At 45.8% G+C, this 16,203-nt stretch overlaps 1 protein-coding gene and 1 non-coding gene across 2 annotated transcripts in view; both read right to left on the reverse strand.

Annotated features, from left to right (window-relative positions):
* The window catches only part of CTNNAL1 (catenin alpha like 1), a 77,365-nt gene extending 63,964 nt beyond the window's left edge, over nt 1–13,401 (reverse strand). The window contains exon 1 of the mRNA XM_049784592.1: nt 13,186–13,401. Within this exon, the coding sequence (XP_049640549.1) occupies nt 13,186–13,338 (153 nt within the window). The 5' untranslated portion in view covers nt 13,339–13,401. The remainder of the gene's footprint in view (nt 1–13,185) is intronic.
* LOC125996525 (U6 spliceosomal RNA) lies at nt 8,527–8,632 on the reverse strand. Its single transcript, XR_007491282.1, has one exon. It is a non-coding gene; the product is annotated as a U6 spliceosomal RNA (small nuclear RNA).
* Nucleotides 13,402–16,203: the final 2,802 nt, after the last annotated feature.

The raw sequence follows: 16,203 nt of genomic DNA on the forward strand, positions 1-16,203 counted from the left end.
TTCCCCTGAGTTTTCTTCTCTAGGTTTAGAATTTAAAGTCTCCTATTTAAATCTAGTCTGTCTCAGGTTAATTTTGTGAGTGGTATAGGAGTTCAATTTCATTTTTTTTTTGCATGTAATTATCAGTCTTCCCCACACCATTTATTAGAGAAACTGTTTCCCTTTCCCCCATTAGTATTCTGGCTCCCTTGTCAGACATTTGTTGATAATATACCTGTGGGTTTTTTTTTTTCTTCTCCCCCTCCCCCTGGTTTATGTTAAGTTTCTCAGTTCTATCCAGTTAGAATCTATGTGTGTAGAGAAATGTTATATTTTTGGAAGCCATATTCAGCAATACTCAGGGCTTACTGCTGGCTCTGCACTCAGGAATTACTTATGGTGATACCTGGGAAGATCATATGACAGGAATCAAGCCTGGGCCAGCTGTGTGCAAGGCAAATGCCCTAATAGCTCTAGTCCCTAGACTATATGTATAGTTTTATGCCTATAGCAAACTGTTTGGTTTACTTATGTTTTGCAATGTAGTGTAATGCCTAGAATGAATAGAAAGTGTAATGATTCCATCTTTCATCTTTCTCTTTCTTTGGGTAGTATAGGTCTTTTTCGCTTCAATACAAATTCCAGGATTTTTCATTTTTGTCAGAAATGGCTTCACAATCTTGAGAGACTTCACTCAATCTACACATTGTTTTGGGTAACATGAATATTTTAATGCAAATTTATCTCTTTTTACCCCCTCTTCTTTTTCTTGTGATGACAAGAGAGGTTCACACACTTGAGCGCAGTGCTCAGAGACAGTGCTCACATAATTTTAGTCCTGGGGTTACACATTTTAACTATGGTATTTAACTATGACACACATATTCTTTGTTAACAGCTTGCAGGAGATCACACATTATTGTGGTGTCATACTTTGCATATAGGAGACCAAGATTCAATTACTAGTATCGCATGTTCCCCTAAACAGTGACCGGAATGACTCCTAAGAGGAGAATCAAGTGCAGCCTGAGTACCCTTGGATGTGGCTCAAAAACAAAAACCCAAACAAAGAAACCAAGCAGCTAAATATAAGAGTCAAGTATTGGTTTTAACACAGTACTCAAGTTTACAATGAGTACACAAACTAAGTATATTTACTGAGTTCCTTTATTGAATCCTAACTTAGATATGATTAAAGGTAAGAAAACAGAGACTGGGCCCAGAGAGATAGCACAGCGGTGTTTGCCTTGCAAGCAGCCGATCCAGGACCTAAAGTGGTTGGTTCGAATCCCAGTGTCCCATATGGTCCCCCGTGCCTGCCAGGAGCTATTCCTGAGCAGACAGCCAGGAGTAACCCCTGAGCACCACTGGGTGTGGCCCAAAAACCAAAAAAAGAAAAAGAAAAAAAAAAAAGAAAACAGAGACTGAGAAACTCAGGGATGTCTCACTGATAAAATCAGATGAGACAGAAGCAGACAGTGAGAGGAGAGAGCTGAAGACTCTGAGCAGGGTCCCAGATGCCAACACCCACCACCTTTCTTCTACTAAAGGTACTATGTGCAAGGACCCCTCGGCACCCCAACCTGCAGCAGCTTATCAAGGTCATTGATGGTATTGAAGCCAATGAGAAAGCTCCATCTGAAGAGGACCAACAGCAGGGATAAAGTGGGTCCCCCAACCAGATTCCAGCCCAAGAATCAAAGGCCTTTCCATCCCAGATTACTTCAGCAACCTAACACAGAAAGAGAAGATGGAAAATATAGAGGATCCAAGCTCAGTCGAAGCACAACTTGAGAAACTACTTTCAAAACCTCCTGCAACTTTCTTCTACAAGTTGATGGAACAGGAACTTGGATACTATAGATTCTTATTACAGTGCGCATCAGAAGAATGTTTTAGCAAACTTATTTCCAAACTGCACGTTTGTGATTTTATTTAGGGAAGTTTATGAAAAGAAACTCGAATGTTCTAGACTTGTATTACAGTTCTTAGTGTGTGACCCTGCTTTAGACTTGTGCACCCGGGGTTGGAGATATGGCGAGTGGGGTGATTTTTCAGCAGAGCACCTACCTGGCTGGCATGAGGCCTTGAATTTGAGCTCTGGCACCACCCACATTGCTGAATGTGATCCTGTCAGCAGCACCATCATGGTCCCTAGTGCCACTGGTGTGTAATCTCCAGTGCCCCTGAGCAAGCATGTACAAGCACTGAAACTCTGGATGTTACCCAGGCAGGCACCAAACCAAGTGTATCCAAGCACTATGACCATGGGAGGAGAGGGTTGGAGTGGGTGGGAATAAAAGAAAACTGAAGCTGAATAAAATCAAGTACTTGGCTCATACAATAAGTCATCTTGCTTAGAATGTAAAACAAGGCCTCTGTCTCATCCAAGTCTATTAAGTACTTTCTCCTTGAGACATTTTCATTTTATTTTTCTGTTTGTTGGCATGTTCGAGCTTACTCCTGGCTCTGCTCAGAGATCACTCCTGGAGGGCTCAGTACCATATGGGGTACCAAGGATGAAATCTGGTTGGTCATGTACAAGGCAAGCGCCCTGCTCATTGTACTGTCTCTCCAGCTCCACAGCATATTTCTCAAAATAAAGTATTACTGTGAAGCCATTACAGAATATCACAAAAGATCCTCAAGGAGCTGCAGTTAAATTCTCAGGAAGCTGTGAAGAAAGAAGGCAAAATGGTGATTCCTCTACGTACCCACTTAGTGGCTTTCCACAGTCACAGTTCTACACAGGGCCTTGGCTACAGACTATTCCAAACAACCACAGAAGGAAAAGCCATGAATTTTTGAATAGGTGCTTGTTTAAGTTGTGTTTGTGAAATCTTTATTTACACAGAGCTTTAAATTGTTAATTAGAAAGAGAAGATCCTGCAATTAGGCTAAAATGCCAACTATTGTTCAATTCCAAAACACATGTTTTGCCTTCACTACAAGTATCCTCCCCAGTGCCTAATTAGATATGGCTCTCTTCCTCTTACTTGAAGCAATCTGGAAAATGTTCAAGCTAAATACAGGAGTGGCTTGAAGACTGACATCTAGAGAAGCCAAGTCAATTTATAAAAAATTCCTTGTAAAAAAAAAACCTAGTTAAATTCTTACATGATTTTTAAACTTCTTGAACAATGAAATTCAAAAGTTATACTTTTTTTTGAAGATAGAAGAAAAATGTTTGCCCTACAGGGATCTCAAACTCAATTTACCTGGGGGCCACAGGAGGCAAAGTCGGGGTGATCCTTGAGTGCAAAGTCAGTAGTAAGCCTTGAACATTGGGGGTGTGTGTGTGACCCAAACAACTAAAACAAAACAAAACAAAAAAAGATTCCTCTAGGGCAGGGCCACAAAATGTTATACGGAGGGCCGTTTGTGGCCCGAGGGCCGAGAATTTGAGACCCCTGCGGCAGGTAGGGGAGGGCTGGAGGGAAACTGGAGACACTGGTGGCAGGAAATGTGCACTGGGGAAGGGCTGGGTGTCAGATGTTGTATGAAAATGAATCATAAACAACTTTCTGACTGTGGTCCTCCTGGCGATTCAATTAGATTTATTTTTTTAAAGGGTATATTTTTTTTAAAAGATGTGTAGTAAAACATAAAGCAATTAAAAGTTATCCATAATATCACTATTACATAAGAATTTGGGCATACTTCTTTTCCAGTTTTGTTAGACATATATACTTTCTTACACTCAGTTTTATAAAATTGAGATCAAACCTGAATTTTCTGGAAAACAATACTTCATTGATAGTTAACACTGAGCACAAGAATTGCAGGTACTGTCTGATGTCTTACATGGATTCACTCACTGAAGGTGTGAAGGATGTAGATATTATTATTACCTTCACTTTGCAGATAAAGAGCCTCAAGTTTGAAGAGGTCAAAAATTTCCCCAAGGTCAAAAATGCAGTAAATTGTTCTACAATCTTCTCACTACTCTCAGAATTAAGGAGCAGGGAAAGGCAGTCTGTGAAAGGACCTTGCACCTTGTAACGAGCCAAGTAACATTTTAGCCATTATACACAAATAAGAGGCTTATGAAGCTAGGAGTCACAGCCTGTAGTTACCTCAACAATAATCTAGAAAATGCCTAAAATTCAGAAAAGTGGTTGGAGAGGGCACCTCAGGGGAAAGAAAGACAATATGATCTACAGAACTCAGCTGCAGATGTAAAAATTGAGAACCAACTTGCTCTTCAGGCCTAAATTCGTCCTTGCAGGCATATCTCACTGGCTCCATTTGTTTGTTTATTTCCACTCTAGAGAAGCCTTGCGCTCTCTCTCTCTCTCTCTCTCTCTCTCTCTCTCTCTCTCTCTCTCTCTCTCTCTCTCTCTCTCTCTCTCTCTCTCTCTCTCTCATATGTATTTCCACTCTTTATCTCCACTTCTATTGTTCTAAGCAAGTTTTGTTGTTTTTTTTTTTTTTTGGTTTTTCGGGCCACACCCATTTGATGCTCAGGGGTTACTTCTGGCTTAAGGGCTCAGAAATTGCCCCTGGCTTGGGGGGACCATATGGGACGCCAGGAGATCCAACCGCTGTTCTTTGTCCTTCCTTGGCTAGCGCTTGCAAGGCAGACACCTTACCGACACCTTACATCTAGCGCCACCTCGCTGGCCCCCGTTCTAAGCAAGTTTTATTCAATAAAAACTACTTTGCTTCACAAGAGAGGGAGAGAGCAAAAGAGAAAGAGTGGAAGAAAGAGAGAGATACACAGTGAGAGAGGAAGAAGGGGAGAAGTAGAGAGAGGAGGAAGGAGAGGAGGAGAGGGAGAGGAAAAGAGAAGGGGAGAAGGAGAGAGAGAGAGAGAGAGAGAGAGAGAGAGAGAGAGAGAGAGAGGGAGAGGAAGGGAGAGCAAAAGAGAAATTGGGAGAGGGGGTAGGAGGAAGGAGGGAGAACAGGGAAGGAGAAGTAGAGAGAAAGAGGGAGAGGAGAGGAAAAGAGAGAACGAGAACGCATTCTTTACTGGTACCTTCTAATAAAGGATGTCAAGAAGTATCTCCAGCCAGAGTTAGCTTCTGGAGCTGAGAGCATGCATGCTGAGGCCAGGGTTCTAGCTCCAGCACCATATGGCCACCTGAGCACCATCAGAAGTAATCCCTGAACAAAGAGCCAGGAACAGACACCAAGCTCCAATCAGACATTGCTCCCAAACAAACAACAAAAAGGAGTACCAATCTGCTGCAAACTATATCCTAGCAGTTTGTAAAAGCATAAACTCTAGCAGGTTTGATTTCTGGACCTGCCAAGTGACCTCTCTGTGATTTAGTGTCTCTTTTTATTTTATTTCATGGGGAGGAAGGTGCATTGTGCCACATCAAACAGTGACTGAGGAATTCTTCCAGCTTTGTGCTCAGAGGACCAGGCAGTGGGATTGAACCTGAACCTCCAGCTTACAAAGCATAAACTCAGCCCTAGAGCTATCTATCCTTCAGCCCTTTAAGCTATCTCAGCCTCTTGGTGCTTTTATCTGTAAAAAAGCAGGGATAATCATAGCATCCAGGCACAAGATCATGGTGAGACTAAATTAATAAATGAAATTAAAGTGCTTAGAATAGCTGGATATCCACTACACACCACATAATTGTTTTATGTTATTACACTTCACACATCTGGACTATCTGTTCTTTCCTCACATTGTAACATTATCCTTATTTTCTAGAAAGGGAACAATAATGTCCTGACTAAAATTTTTTTTTTTACTTTATTTTGTCAAGAAGCAAGAAATAAAGTCCAAGAAGAGGCAGAAAATAAAGTCCAGATAAAAATAAAAGCAAATAAAAGGTTTCCTGGAATCTGAAGAATAAGGAAGTCAGCCAGGATGTAGAAGTTTATCTCTGACTTTAGCTCAGCAATAAATTCTCAAAATTATTAGATATAAAAATCAGCTAGTCAGGGCCTGAGTAAGAACAACACAGCAGGGAGGACATTTGCCTTGTACAAGGCTGACCTCGGTTCAATCCCCAACTACTCAGCAGTGAAAATTAATGTGGCAGGCAACATCAATTACTAGGAAATGCTAAAGTGAAGAAGCACTTCCTTTGTATATCATTTTATTGTTTGAATGCTCTATGTCTTATCTTCGTAATTAAAAGCATATTCACACATACACGTCAACACCCTATTCATCTCCAACTATCTATTTTGTACTCAATCTGTACTGTATTCACCTCCAACTTAGGGAGAAAATGATCCTAAAAAAGAGTTGAGGGCAAAATAGAAATAGGAAGAGAAGTTGAACTGCCTGACAAGTTGAAAGTCTGTACAGAGTTGAAGTAAATCTATCACAGACAGGAAAAAAATCAGTGGGTGCAGAAGAGTCTTCCACACTCAAGGGTGGAGCCTGGGACAGGTAGTCTCTTCCCTTCTTTGCATGAAAATATTCTAAGACCAGAAGTAGGAGTTTTGACAGGAAAAATGAAATGATTAATAAGGAAGGTGGGAAGCTGCTCTGCAAAAGAAAAAAAAAAAGTTGGGAACTTAGCCCAGTGTTTTAAGAGAAAAGAAGTATGAATTACAAGCTGTGGAACAAATGAAAATACAGAGAATACATCTTTGCAGTTTATAATAAAAGAAGACCTATACACCCCCACCACACTTAAGAAAGCATTGGTGGGTCAGGATGATAGCACAGTGGGGAGGGCGCTTCCCTTGCAAGTGGCTGGATCCGGTCTCAATTCGAAGCATCCCATATGATCCCCCAAGTCTGTGAGGAGTAATTCCCTGGAATAACCCCTGAGTGTGGCCAGGTGTCACACAAAAACAAAACAAACAAAACATCTTTGGGACTCAAGTGATAGCACAGCAGTAGGGCATTTGCCTTGCATACAGCTGACCCAGGACGGACACAGATTTGATTCCCAGCATCCCATATGGTCCCCTGAGCCTGCCAGGAGAGATTTCTGAGCGCAGAGTAATCTCTGAGCACCGCTGGATGTAAACCCCCCCCCCAAAAAAAAGCATTGGCTTTGATAGATTAACTGGAACTCCTCTTTCAACATTTTTCAACATCCTTCTCCTTTACCACCTTCCCTCAAATAGATCACTGATTTTTGCACCCAACATTCTCTTGTACGTGTGTGAGAGAGGTGGATATGGTTTGGGTCATGTCTGGTGATGATCAGGGTTCACTCCTGCCTCTATCCTCAGCACTGGGACAGTTATGTAACACCAGGTGATTGAAACTGGGTCATCATATATAAGGCAAGCACCTTGCCCCATACTATCTTTCCAGTCTCACCACTCCTTTATTTTAAATATTGTACATGCCAGATCATTAAAAGCTTTAGAACTTTTTTTTTTTTTTTTTTTTTTTTTTTTTTTTTTTTTTTTTTTTGGTTTTTGGGTCACACCCGGCAGTGCTCAGGGGTTATTCCTGGCTCCAGGCTCAGAAATTGCTCCTGGCAGGCACGGGGGACCATATGGGATGCCGGGATTCGAACCGATGACCTCCTGCATGAAAGGCAAACGCCTTACCTCCATGCTATCTCTCCGGCCCCAAGCTTTAGAACTTTTATTTCATTCAACATTGCATTTTTGAGATTCATTGATACTGATCATGATGTTTCATCATGGATGCAAACATGGTATGTCATACTAAAAACCTACCACAATTTTAAATATTCATTGGAATAGTTTCTAAAAAAGACTATCAAAATATCAATCCATGTCTGTAATACATTTGTAGAAGCTTCTTTAAGGGAATTTCTGGGTCATAGTTACCATCTACCTTCAATTTTATTTTTTGGGGGGCGGGGCCACACCTGGTGACACTCAGGGGTTATTCCTGGTTATGTGCTCAGAAATCGCTCCTGGCTTGGGAGACCATATGGGACGCCTTGGGATTGAACCATTGTCCATCCTAGGCTATCACAGGCAAGGCAGATGCCTTACCTCTCCGTGCCACAGCTCCGGCCCTGCAATTTAAATAGGTTACACCAAACTTTTATTTTTCCCAGTTGCTTGACATTTTCATCATTTCCACATGTATCAACACTATTCTCAGCATAGGTTTAAATTTGTACATCACTGCTGATGAAATTAAACATTTCTTCTAAGGCCATAAACCATCCATTCTCTCTTTAGCAAGATGATTTTTTACTTGTCTAATTTCCAGTTTTAACCAGTCATATTTAATTTTTCCTTTGATTTTTGTGCTGTACTTGATGGTTCTCAGGGATTATTATGATGGAGACTCTATGGGATGTTGGGGATAAAATCTGTTGACCACATGCAAGCCAGGAACCTTATCTGCTGGTGATATATCTTGGGCCAATTTCCAAATATTTGATTTATTGAGGATCTTTATTTACTCTGATACTACCAATCATTGGCTATTTGTGCTGCAATCATGTTCTTCCATTTTATGGCTTCTTTCAATTTCCATTTAGACTTTTGACTTTACTAAGTCAAATATATCCATCTTTGCTTAGTTTATACTTTGGGTACAGTAAAAAAATCCTTTCCTATGGTAAAAATAACCCCCCACTTTTGTCTAAAAGCATTATAAGTTTTCAATTTTATATGAATGTTCTTTTTTTTTTTAATATGGAACACTTCACAAATTTGCGTGTCATCCTTGCGCAGGGGCCATGCTAATCTTCTCTGTATCGTTCCAATTTTAGTATATGTGCTGCAAAGCGAGCACTATATGAATGTTCTTAATCCATCTGGAGCTGCAATTGTTATAAACGTGATAGGGATCCAATTTTGTATTTTTGTTTAGACAACCAATTGTTCCAGCCTCATCTAAAAATATAATCATTCTATTTCCCACTGACCAGTGGAGTGAATTCTACAATTTTTCAAGTTCTTACAGACTTGTAGATTGGTTCTCAAATCTCTATCCTGTCTCATTATTTCCCTGTTATTTGCCTCCAGTTACACACTGGCTATCTTAATTACAAGCAATAAGTCTTGACATCTTGTAATAAATACTATAGTATAAGCAAGGCTATCAACACTTTCACTTTCAGCTTTCTATGTTATTGCTCTTTCATATAAAATTTTGGAATGAATTTGATCAAATTTGATGAAACTTCTACTGGAATAGAATTTAATAATCCAATAATAAGTCAATTAATTAGGGAAAAACTGATATATCTATAAAATGCAATCAGTCTAGCCATGAACACAATGATGTTCACTCCCATTTATTTAGACCTGCTGTGGCAATCAATAAAATTTTAATATTTTCCTCACGTTTGGCATTTCTTTTGCTGACTAATCATCTTATAGCACCAAAAATATGTTTGCTGCCATTTTCATTCTAACTGCAATTCTAATTCTTTTTTTTTCTTTTTTTCTTTTTTCTTTTTTCTTTTTTTTTTTTTTGGTTTGGTGCTTGCAGAAAATATTTTCTTTTTTTTTTTCTTGGAGCAAGTGGGGAAAGCTGATTTGGGTCACATCCCTGGTTCACAGGGACTATTCCTGGCTATGTGCTCAGGAATGACCCCTGGCTTGCTCATGGGACCATATATGATGCTAGGAATTTGACCTGTGGTCTAACTCTTCGACCCTGAACATATTCTTATAGATAAAATGGTAAATATAGGTTGATAATGCAGCATCCTTAGTACATCACATTCCTAGACAGAGGAGTTTTTCAACAGTCAGTTTTAATGCACTAACATTTTAAATTGTACTCCACACTTTGCTAACAATATTTCAGTCAAGTGCACTTGATAACATTTCTTGATTGGGGAGGAAAGAAAAAGTTGATCGATCAATATTCGGTGCTTGGGGGCTACCCCTGACTCTGTGCCCAAGGGATCACTCCTGATGGTTATTCAGGGAACCAGCCATATGCGTGGTATTGCAGATGGAACCACAGTTAGCTGCCTACAAGACAAGTGCCTTAATTGCCATCTCTCCATCCCCTACATGTCTTGATTATTTTGTTTGTTTTGGGGCCACACTTAGCAATGCATAGGGGTTACTCTTGGTTCTGAACTCAGGTATTACACCTGGCAGTGCTCAGGACACCATGGGATATTGGAGATTAAGTCCGGGTCAGTTGTGTGCAAGACAAAAACTCTACCCGCTGTGCTATTGCTCCAGCTCCCAATACCTTGACTAAAAATAAGACTTTTTTTGTTTTTTGGTTTTGGGGCCACACCTGGCGGTGCTCAGGGGTTACTCCTGACTGTCTGCTCAGAAATAGCTCCTGGCAGGCACGGGGGACCATATGGGACACCGGGATTCGAACTAACCACCTTTGGTCCTGGATCGGCTGTTTGCAAGGCAAACACCGCTGTGCTATCTCTCCGGGCCCCACTATTTTTTAATTGTTGTGGGAACTCAGGGACTAAGTAATGCCAGGGATCAACCTTCGGGCCTCATACACTTAAGTCATATTCTATCGTATGCATGATTTTTTTAAGCACAACTTGACTTTTTCTCATAGAGTCAGGCAATCATGGGGAGTAGCGGGGATGATATATTGCAAAGATATGACAGTGGCTTGTGGAATAAGGTGCATCAGCTTGGGTCCCGTGTGAAGGGGAGGAGGAAGGCTGGCATTTTCCCTCCTTGGCATTGACCTCTAATTAGCTGTCAGCAGTGAGTCACACTTTTCCTCCTCCACTCTCCCACTCTCTCCACCTTCCTTCTTTTCTAGAATTGCACAATGTAGAGCTGTAGCATGGATACATTTTCAGTATTCCAGGAAATGTTATCATGTCTCCAGATTACAGCAACCTTCCAACCTGTTTTCCTACCAGCAGTCTCTATCCTCTGTACTTCCTGCTGGTTGACCTCAGGATTGCTTCTATTCTCCACAGAGGACGGACACACACACACACACACACACACACACACACACACACACACACAGACACACACACACATACGTAGTCTGGAACCAGGCTGCTGTCTGGGTTCAAATCCAAGTTTGAAACTAAAAGTGCCAAGACAAGTCAGTCAGTCACTTTCCCTCAATTTCCTTCTCAGTTTAATGAAGGCCTATAACTACCTCATAGGCTTGTTCGAATTAAGTGAGTTCCTATTTCTGAAGTACATGGCCCCTGGCCTAAAGTCTATAAGCATATTTTTATGGTTAAATAAATGGGTAAACTTGTCAGCTGGAGTTCCATCACCCTCTTATTTGTGTCTCTGAACTATTAATGCATTTCTAATTTTTGCCTGGGTGAGGAGAGGAGGGAAGTATATTTTAGACAATTTGGTTTTGGGGGGTTTGTTTGGGTTGGGGGGAGGGTTTGAACCACTTGTGCAGTGCTCAGGGATTACTCCTGACAGGCTGGAGAACCATATGGGATGGCGAGGATTGACTTGAGTCAGCCACATGCAAGGCAAATGCTCTCTCCACTATGCTATCACTCCAGGTCCAAGAGACAAGAGCCAGACAATATTAACTGACACTTCCGTCCAGTAAGTCTTCCTTCCGTCTCTCAGACAAGTTAGAAAGAGAAGCAAGCAAGCAAGCAAGCAAGCGTCAGCCAGGCTAAAATGAGCACAGCTGAAAATAAACGGAGCCGTTTGTTTAATCGGCATGGAAAGACATGTGTGAGTGCTTTTCAATATTTGCAGGCCTGAGCCAGAGAAGGAGGCTTATTCAAAAGTCTGTGTGTGGCACAGCTTGGGAGTCCCCCCTTTCCTTGAATACGCAGAAGGAGTGAGAGAGGAGAAGAGAGGAGGGAAGGGGAGGGGAAGGGAGGGGGAGGGAGGGGAGAGGAGGGGGAGGGAGGGGAGAGGAGGGAAGGGGAGGGGAAGGGAGAGGAGGGGAGGGGAGAGGTGGGGAGGGGAGAAGAGAGGAAGGGAGAGGAGGAGAGAGGAGGGGAAGGGAGGGGAGGAGAGAGGTGGGGAGGGGAGAAGAGAGGAAGGGAGAGGAGGAGAGAGGAGGGGAAGGGAGGGGAGGAGAGAGGTGGGGAGGGGAGAGGAAAGGAAGGGAGAGGAGGGGAAGGGAGGGGAGGGGAGAGGTGGGGAGGAGAGAGGAGAGAGAAGGGGAGGGGAGAGGTGGGGAGGAGAGAGGAGAGAGGAGGGGAGGGGAGAGGGGAGAGGAGGGGAGGGGACGAGAGGGGAGGGGAGAGAGCAGAGAGAAGAGACTGAGAGGGAGAAGGGGAGAGAGAGGAGAGAACAGGGAGAAAGAGGAAAGAGACTGGAGACTGAAAGCAGAGAGAGAGAAAGACAGAGAGAGAGAGAGAAAGACAGAGAGAGAGAGAGAAAGAAGAGAGAAGAGAGAGAGAGAGAGAGAGAGAGAGAGAGAGAGAGAGAGAGAGAGAGAGAGAGAGAGAGAGAGAGAGAGAGAGAGAGAGCGCGCACCAGGCGTCAAGGACACTGGAAGAGAGTCCTTTCATGCTAGTGCCAAAATAACCTCCGAGCTCCATCCCACCTACCTCCCGACTCGAGCCATCCATCCTTCCTCCGGTGACTCACCCAGCGAACGCTGTAATCTGGCAGCGAGTGAGTGAGTCACGGCGCCAACGCGCGCCCCGCTCGAGGCACCGAATTCTCCCCTGGCGAGGAGCGCGCGGGGCGAGCCGGGCGCGGAATTCCAGCCCCCGGGGCCGTGCATAACTCGGCTCCGAGTCACAACAACTTCTGCACAACTCCGCCGCCTGCCCGGGAGCCGGTGGCAGCTCCGAGCGCTCGGAGCCCAACGAGGCCAACGGGCTTTGGTGCCTCCGGAGGAACGGGCAGGGAAGGAATTCGCGATCGCGCTCTCCCGGGGCCTGGCCCAGGTCTTCAGCGGAGAGAACTGGGCAGGACCCCGGGCTTAGCAGGAGCGGCGGGACCCGGGGTGGACGGGGCACCCCGGCGGCGCAGGGGGGACACAAAAGGCTCGGGGGCGAGCAAAGCGCAGCGCCCCGAGGCCAACGGACCACGGCGCGCGCGTGGCCTGGGATGCAAAGGCGGCGGGCCGCGCGGGGCTGGAGGGGCGCCCCGGGACCCCCGGGAAGGGCCCCGAGTGCCAGCGGGGAGCCGCAGTCCCGGGCCCGGCGGCGCACCTGCCGCTCCCCGCAGCCCCCGCAGCCCTCCGGCTCTCACACTTCGGACGGGCCCGGGCCCCCGGCTGCAGACAGGTGGTGCGATGCGGACCCTGCCGTCCGGACGCAGAGTGAGGGGCAGCGGCCACCCACCTCCCGTTCCCGGCCTGGCCTGCCCGGCCGGCCCGGAGCGGACGATCGGTGGCCGCCATCGCGGGCCGCTGCAGAGGAGGGGGCCGCCCGGGCGCCACTTTACCTGGGAAACCAGCGGGAGCAGCGTCTGCTCCACCGAGCGAGTTTTGATCTCCAGCCCCGAATCCAAGGCGAAGCTGGCCGGGCCGGGGCCGGGGCCGGGGCCGGGCACTGCTCCGGCGCCACTCAGGCCAGGAGGGCCCAGAGAGGCGGCCATGGCCCCGCGGCGCGGCCAGTCGCGCAGCCCGGACACCGCGCCACTGCGGGCCCGCAGCCTGCCCGCCGCCCCGGCGAGGCACCCGCGCCGCCAGAGGCCACGCCCCCAACCGGGGTTTGAGTCCCGCCCCCCCGCCAGAACCAGCGTAGTCCCAGCCATATCGTCCTCAGCCGCTCTGCGATAGGCTCGCTAGCGGACCCGCCCATCAACCATCAACTCGGCCACGCCCCAATTATATTTATCATAGCCACGCCCACAGTGTCCCCAGGCGTTCTGCGATAAGTTCGCTCGGAGGGCACGCCTACCTATTAAGCATAGCTCCGCCCTCCCACTGCGTCCTCCAGGCGCTCCGGGGTAGGTTCGCTCGGCGGACCCGCCTACCGGGCCGACCCCGCCCCCAATCAGACCCAGCATTACCCCGCCCACACTGTCCCCCAGGAGCTCGGCCGACCCGCCCACCAGGCCTGGCCCGGCCCCCAGCCAGAATTTAGCATAGCCCCGCCCACACCGTCCCCTGGGATAGGTTCACTGGGAGGCCCCGCCCACCCGCCGGACCCGCCCCTAGGCCCCAGGCCCTGGGTCGGGCTCGTTTCCCCTCCTCGGATCTCGAGTGGATTCAGAACACCTTTACCCCCAGTTAGGACGGAGAAACCGGACACCTGAGGGCCTCCCGCGGCCACGTGGCCCACTCTGGGAGCCCAGCCAATCGCTTCCAGTCAAGCTTCCCGTCTTCACACCACAGGGCTTGCCCTAACTCTGGATTCCAGAGCTGGAGTCGACACTCTTGGAGCACAAAAAAAGCATTTCTGGAGCACACAAAAAGGCATTTCTTGGAGCACAAAAAAGCTTTAAGCCCTGGACAGAAATTCCTATCTGTACTGTTATTCAGGGCCTTCTCCTTACCTCCATCGTGTGTGTGTGTGTGTGGGGGGGGGGTTACCTCCATCTATTGGGGGGGGTGGCTACACCAGGTGATGCTTAACTCTTACTCCCAGTTCTGTGCTTAAGAATCACTCCTGGTGGGACTCTCTCTAGGGATCAAATGTAGTGCCTGGCATGAAATTGGAGATGGCCAGGTGCAATGCAAGAGCCACTCTACTATCTCCAGGCCACCATCCCTCCTTTTCTGATTATATCTTTCAACAACAAAAAATTGGTCTGGAGGGGCCAGAGAGATAGCACAGTGGTAGGGCATTTGCCGTGCACGCAGCAGACACAGGACAGATGGTGGTTCGAAGCCCGGGTCCCATAAGGTCCCCGAACCTGCCAGGAGCGATTTCTGAACACAGAGCCAAGAGTAACCCCTGAGTTCCTCCGGGTGTGACCTCAAAATAAACAACAACAAAAAAATGGGCTGGATTAAAGGGGAAATATTTGACAATGCAACCATTTAGAAAGTATTCAGGTATAACAACCAAGCAGTAATTTAGTTATTTTTCAGCCTGCTCTTTAGAATTAAGGCTCAATGGAAAAGTAGAGTGGAGAAATCTTCATATACTATTCAGGAATTCAGTTTTATTTATTTATTTTGGTGGTGGACCACACCCACAAGCGTTCAGGGGTTACTCCTGGCTCTATGTTCAGAAATCACTCCATGGCAAGCTTGGGGAACCATATGAGATGCTGGGGATTCTTGGCATCCCATATGGTCCCGAGCCTGCAAGGAACGACTTCTGAGTGCAGAGCCAGGAATGACCCCTGAGCGCTGCCAGGTGTGGCCCAAAAACCAAAAAATTATTTATAGTTTTGTCTTGCTTTTTGGCTACACCCAGCAATGCTCAGGAGCTACTCCTGGCTCTGAACTCAGGAAATCACTACTGGTGGTACTCCTAGGACCCTATGGGATTTGGGGAATAGGACTTGGGTTGGCTGAGTGCAAAGCAGGTGATTTACCCACTGTGTTACCTCTCTGGATCCTAAACTAAAAAAAAAATTTTTTTTAAAGCAAGGTAAGAATCATCTTAACTGATGATTCACCTGAGTGACTGAGGGGAGAGGAATAGGTAAACAGTTCTCACCCTAAGCCAGGGATCTCAAACTCTCGGCCCGCGGGCTGTTTGAGGCCCTCCGTACAACATTTTGTGGCCCTGCCTTAGAGGAATCCTTTTTGTTGTTGTTGTTGTTGTTGTTGTTGTTTTATTTTAGTTGTTTGGGTCACACCCCCCAATGTTCGAGGCTTACTACTGACTTTGCACTCAAGGATCACCCTGACTTTGCCTCCTGCGGCCCCCAGGTAAATTGAGTTTGAGACCCCTGCTTAGGGGGTCACAGCAAGAATTGAAAATTAGAGAACCAGGGGCCGGGCGGTGGCGCTAAAGGTAAGGTGCCTGCCTTGCCTGCGCTAGCCTTGGACGGACCGCGGTTCGATCCCCCGGTGTCCCATATGGTCCCCCAAGCCAGGAGCAACTTCTGAGCACATAGCCAGGAGTAACCCCTGAGCGTTACTGGGTGTGGCCCAAAAACCAAAAAAAAAGAAGAAAAAAAAAGAAAATTAGAGAACCAACAAGCCTCTTCATGTTTATTACATTTCATTTTATTTCATATTTATTATTTTAAATTTTATTTCAACTGATCTCAAGGTCAAATAGTCCTTTCCTGTCCTTTAAAGGGGAAGAAAATCCAGGGGCAGAAGAATTCCTTGCCTTGCATGTAATTGACCCAGGTTCAATCCCCAGCATCCCATATGTTGCCCTGAGCCTGCCAGGAGTAACCCAAGAGGCAGGGTATACCCCAAAAACAAAAATGAAAAAAAAAAAGGAAGAAAGAAACCAGTGTTTATATTACATTATAACCAGCAGAATGACTTAATTGTCCACATGTTTGTTATCATCCTACAATATTATTTTTTATTTACACTTTTTATTT

The sequence above is a fragment of the Suncus etruscus genome, chromosome 1 (assembly GCF_024139225.1).
Source record: "Suncus etruscus isolate mSunEtr1 chromosome 1, mSunEtr1.pri.cur, whole genome shotgun sequence".
Taxonomy (NCBI): domain Eukaryota; kingdom Metazoa; phylum Chordata; class Mammalia; order Eulipotyphla; family Soricidae; genus Suncus; species Suncus etruscus.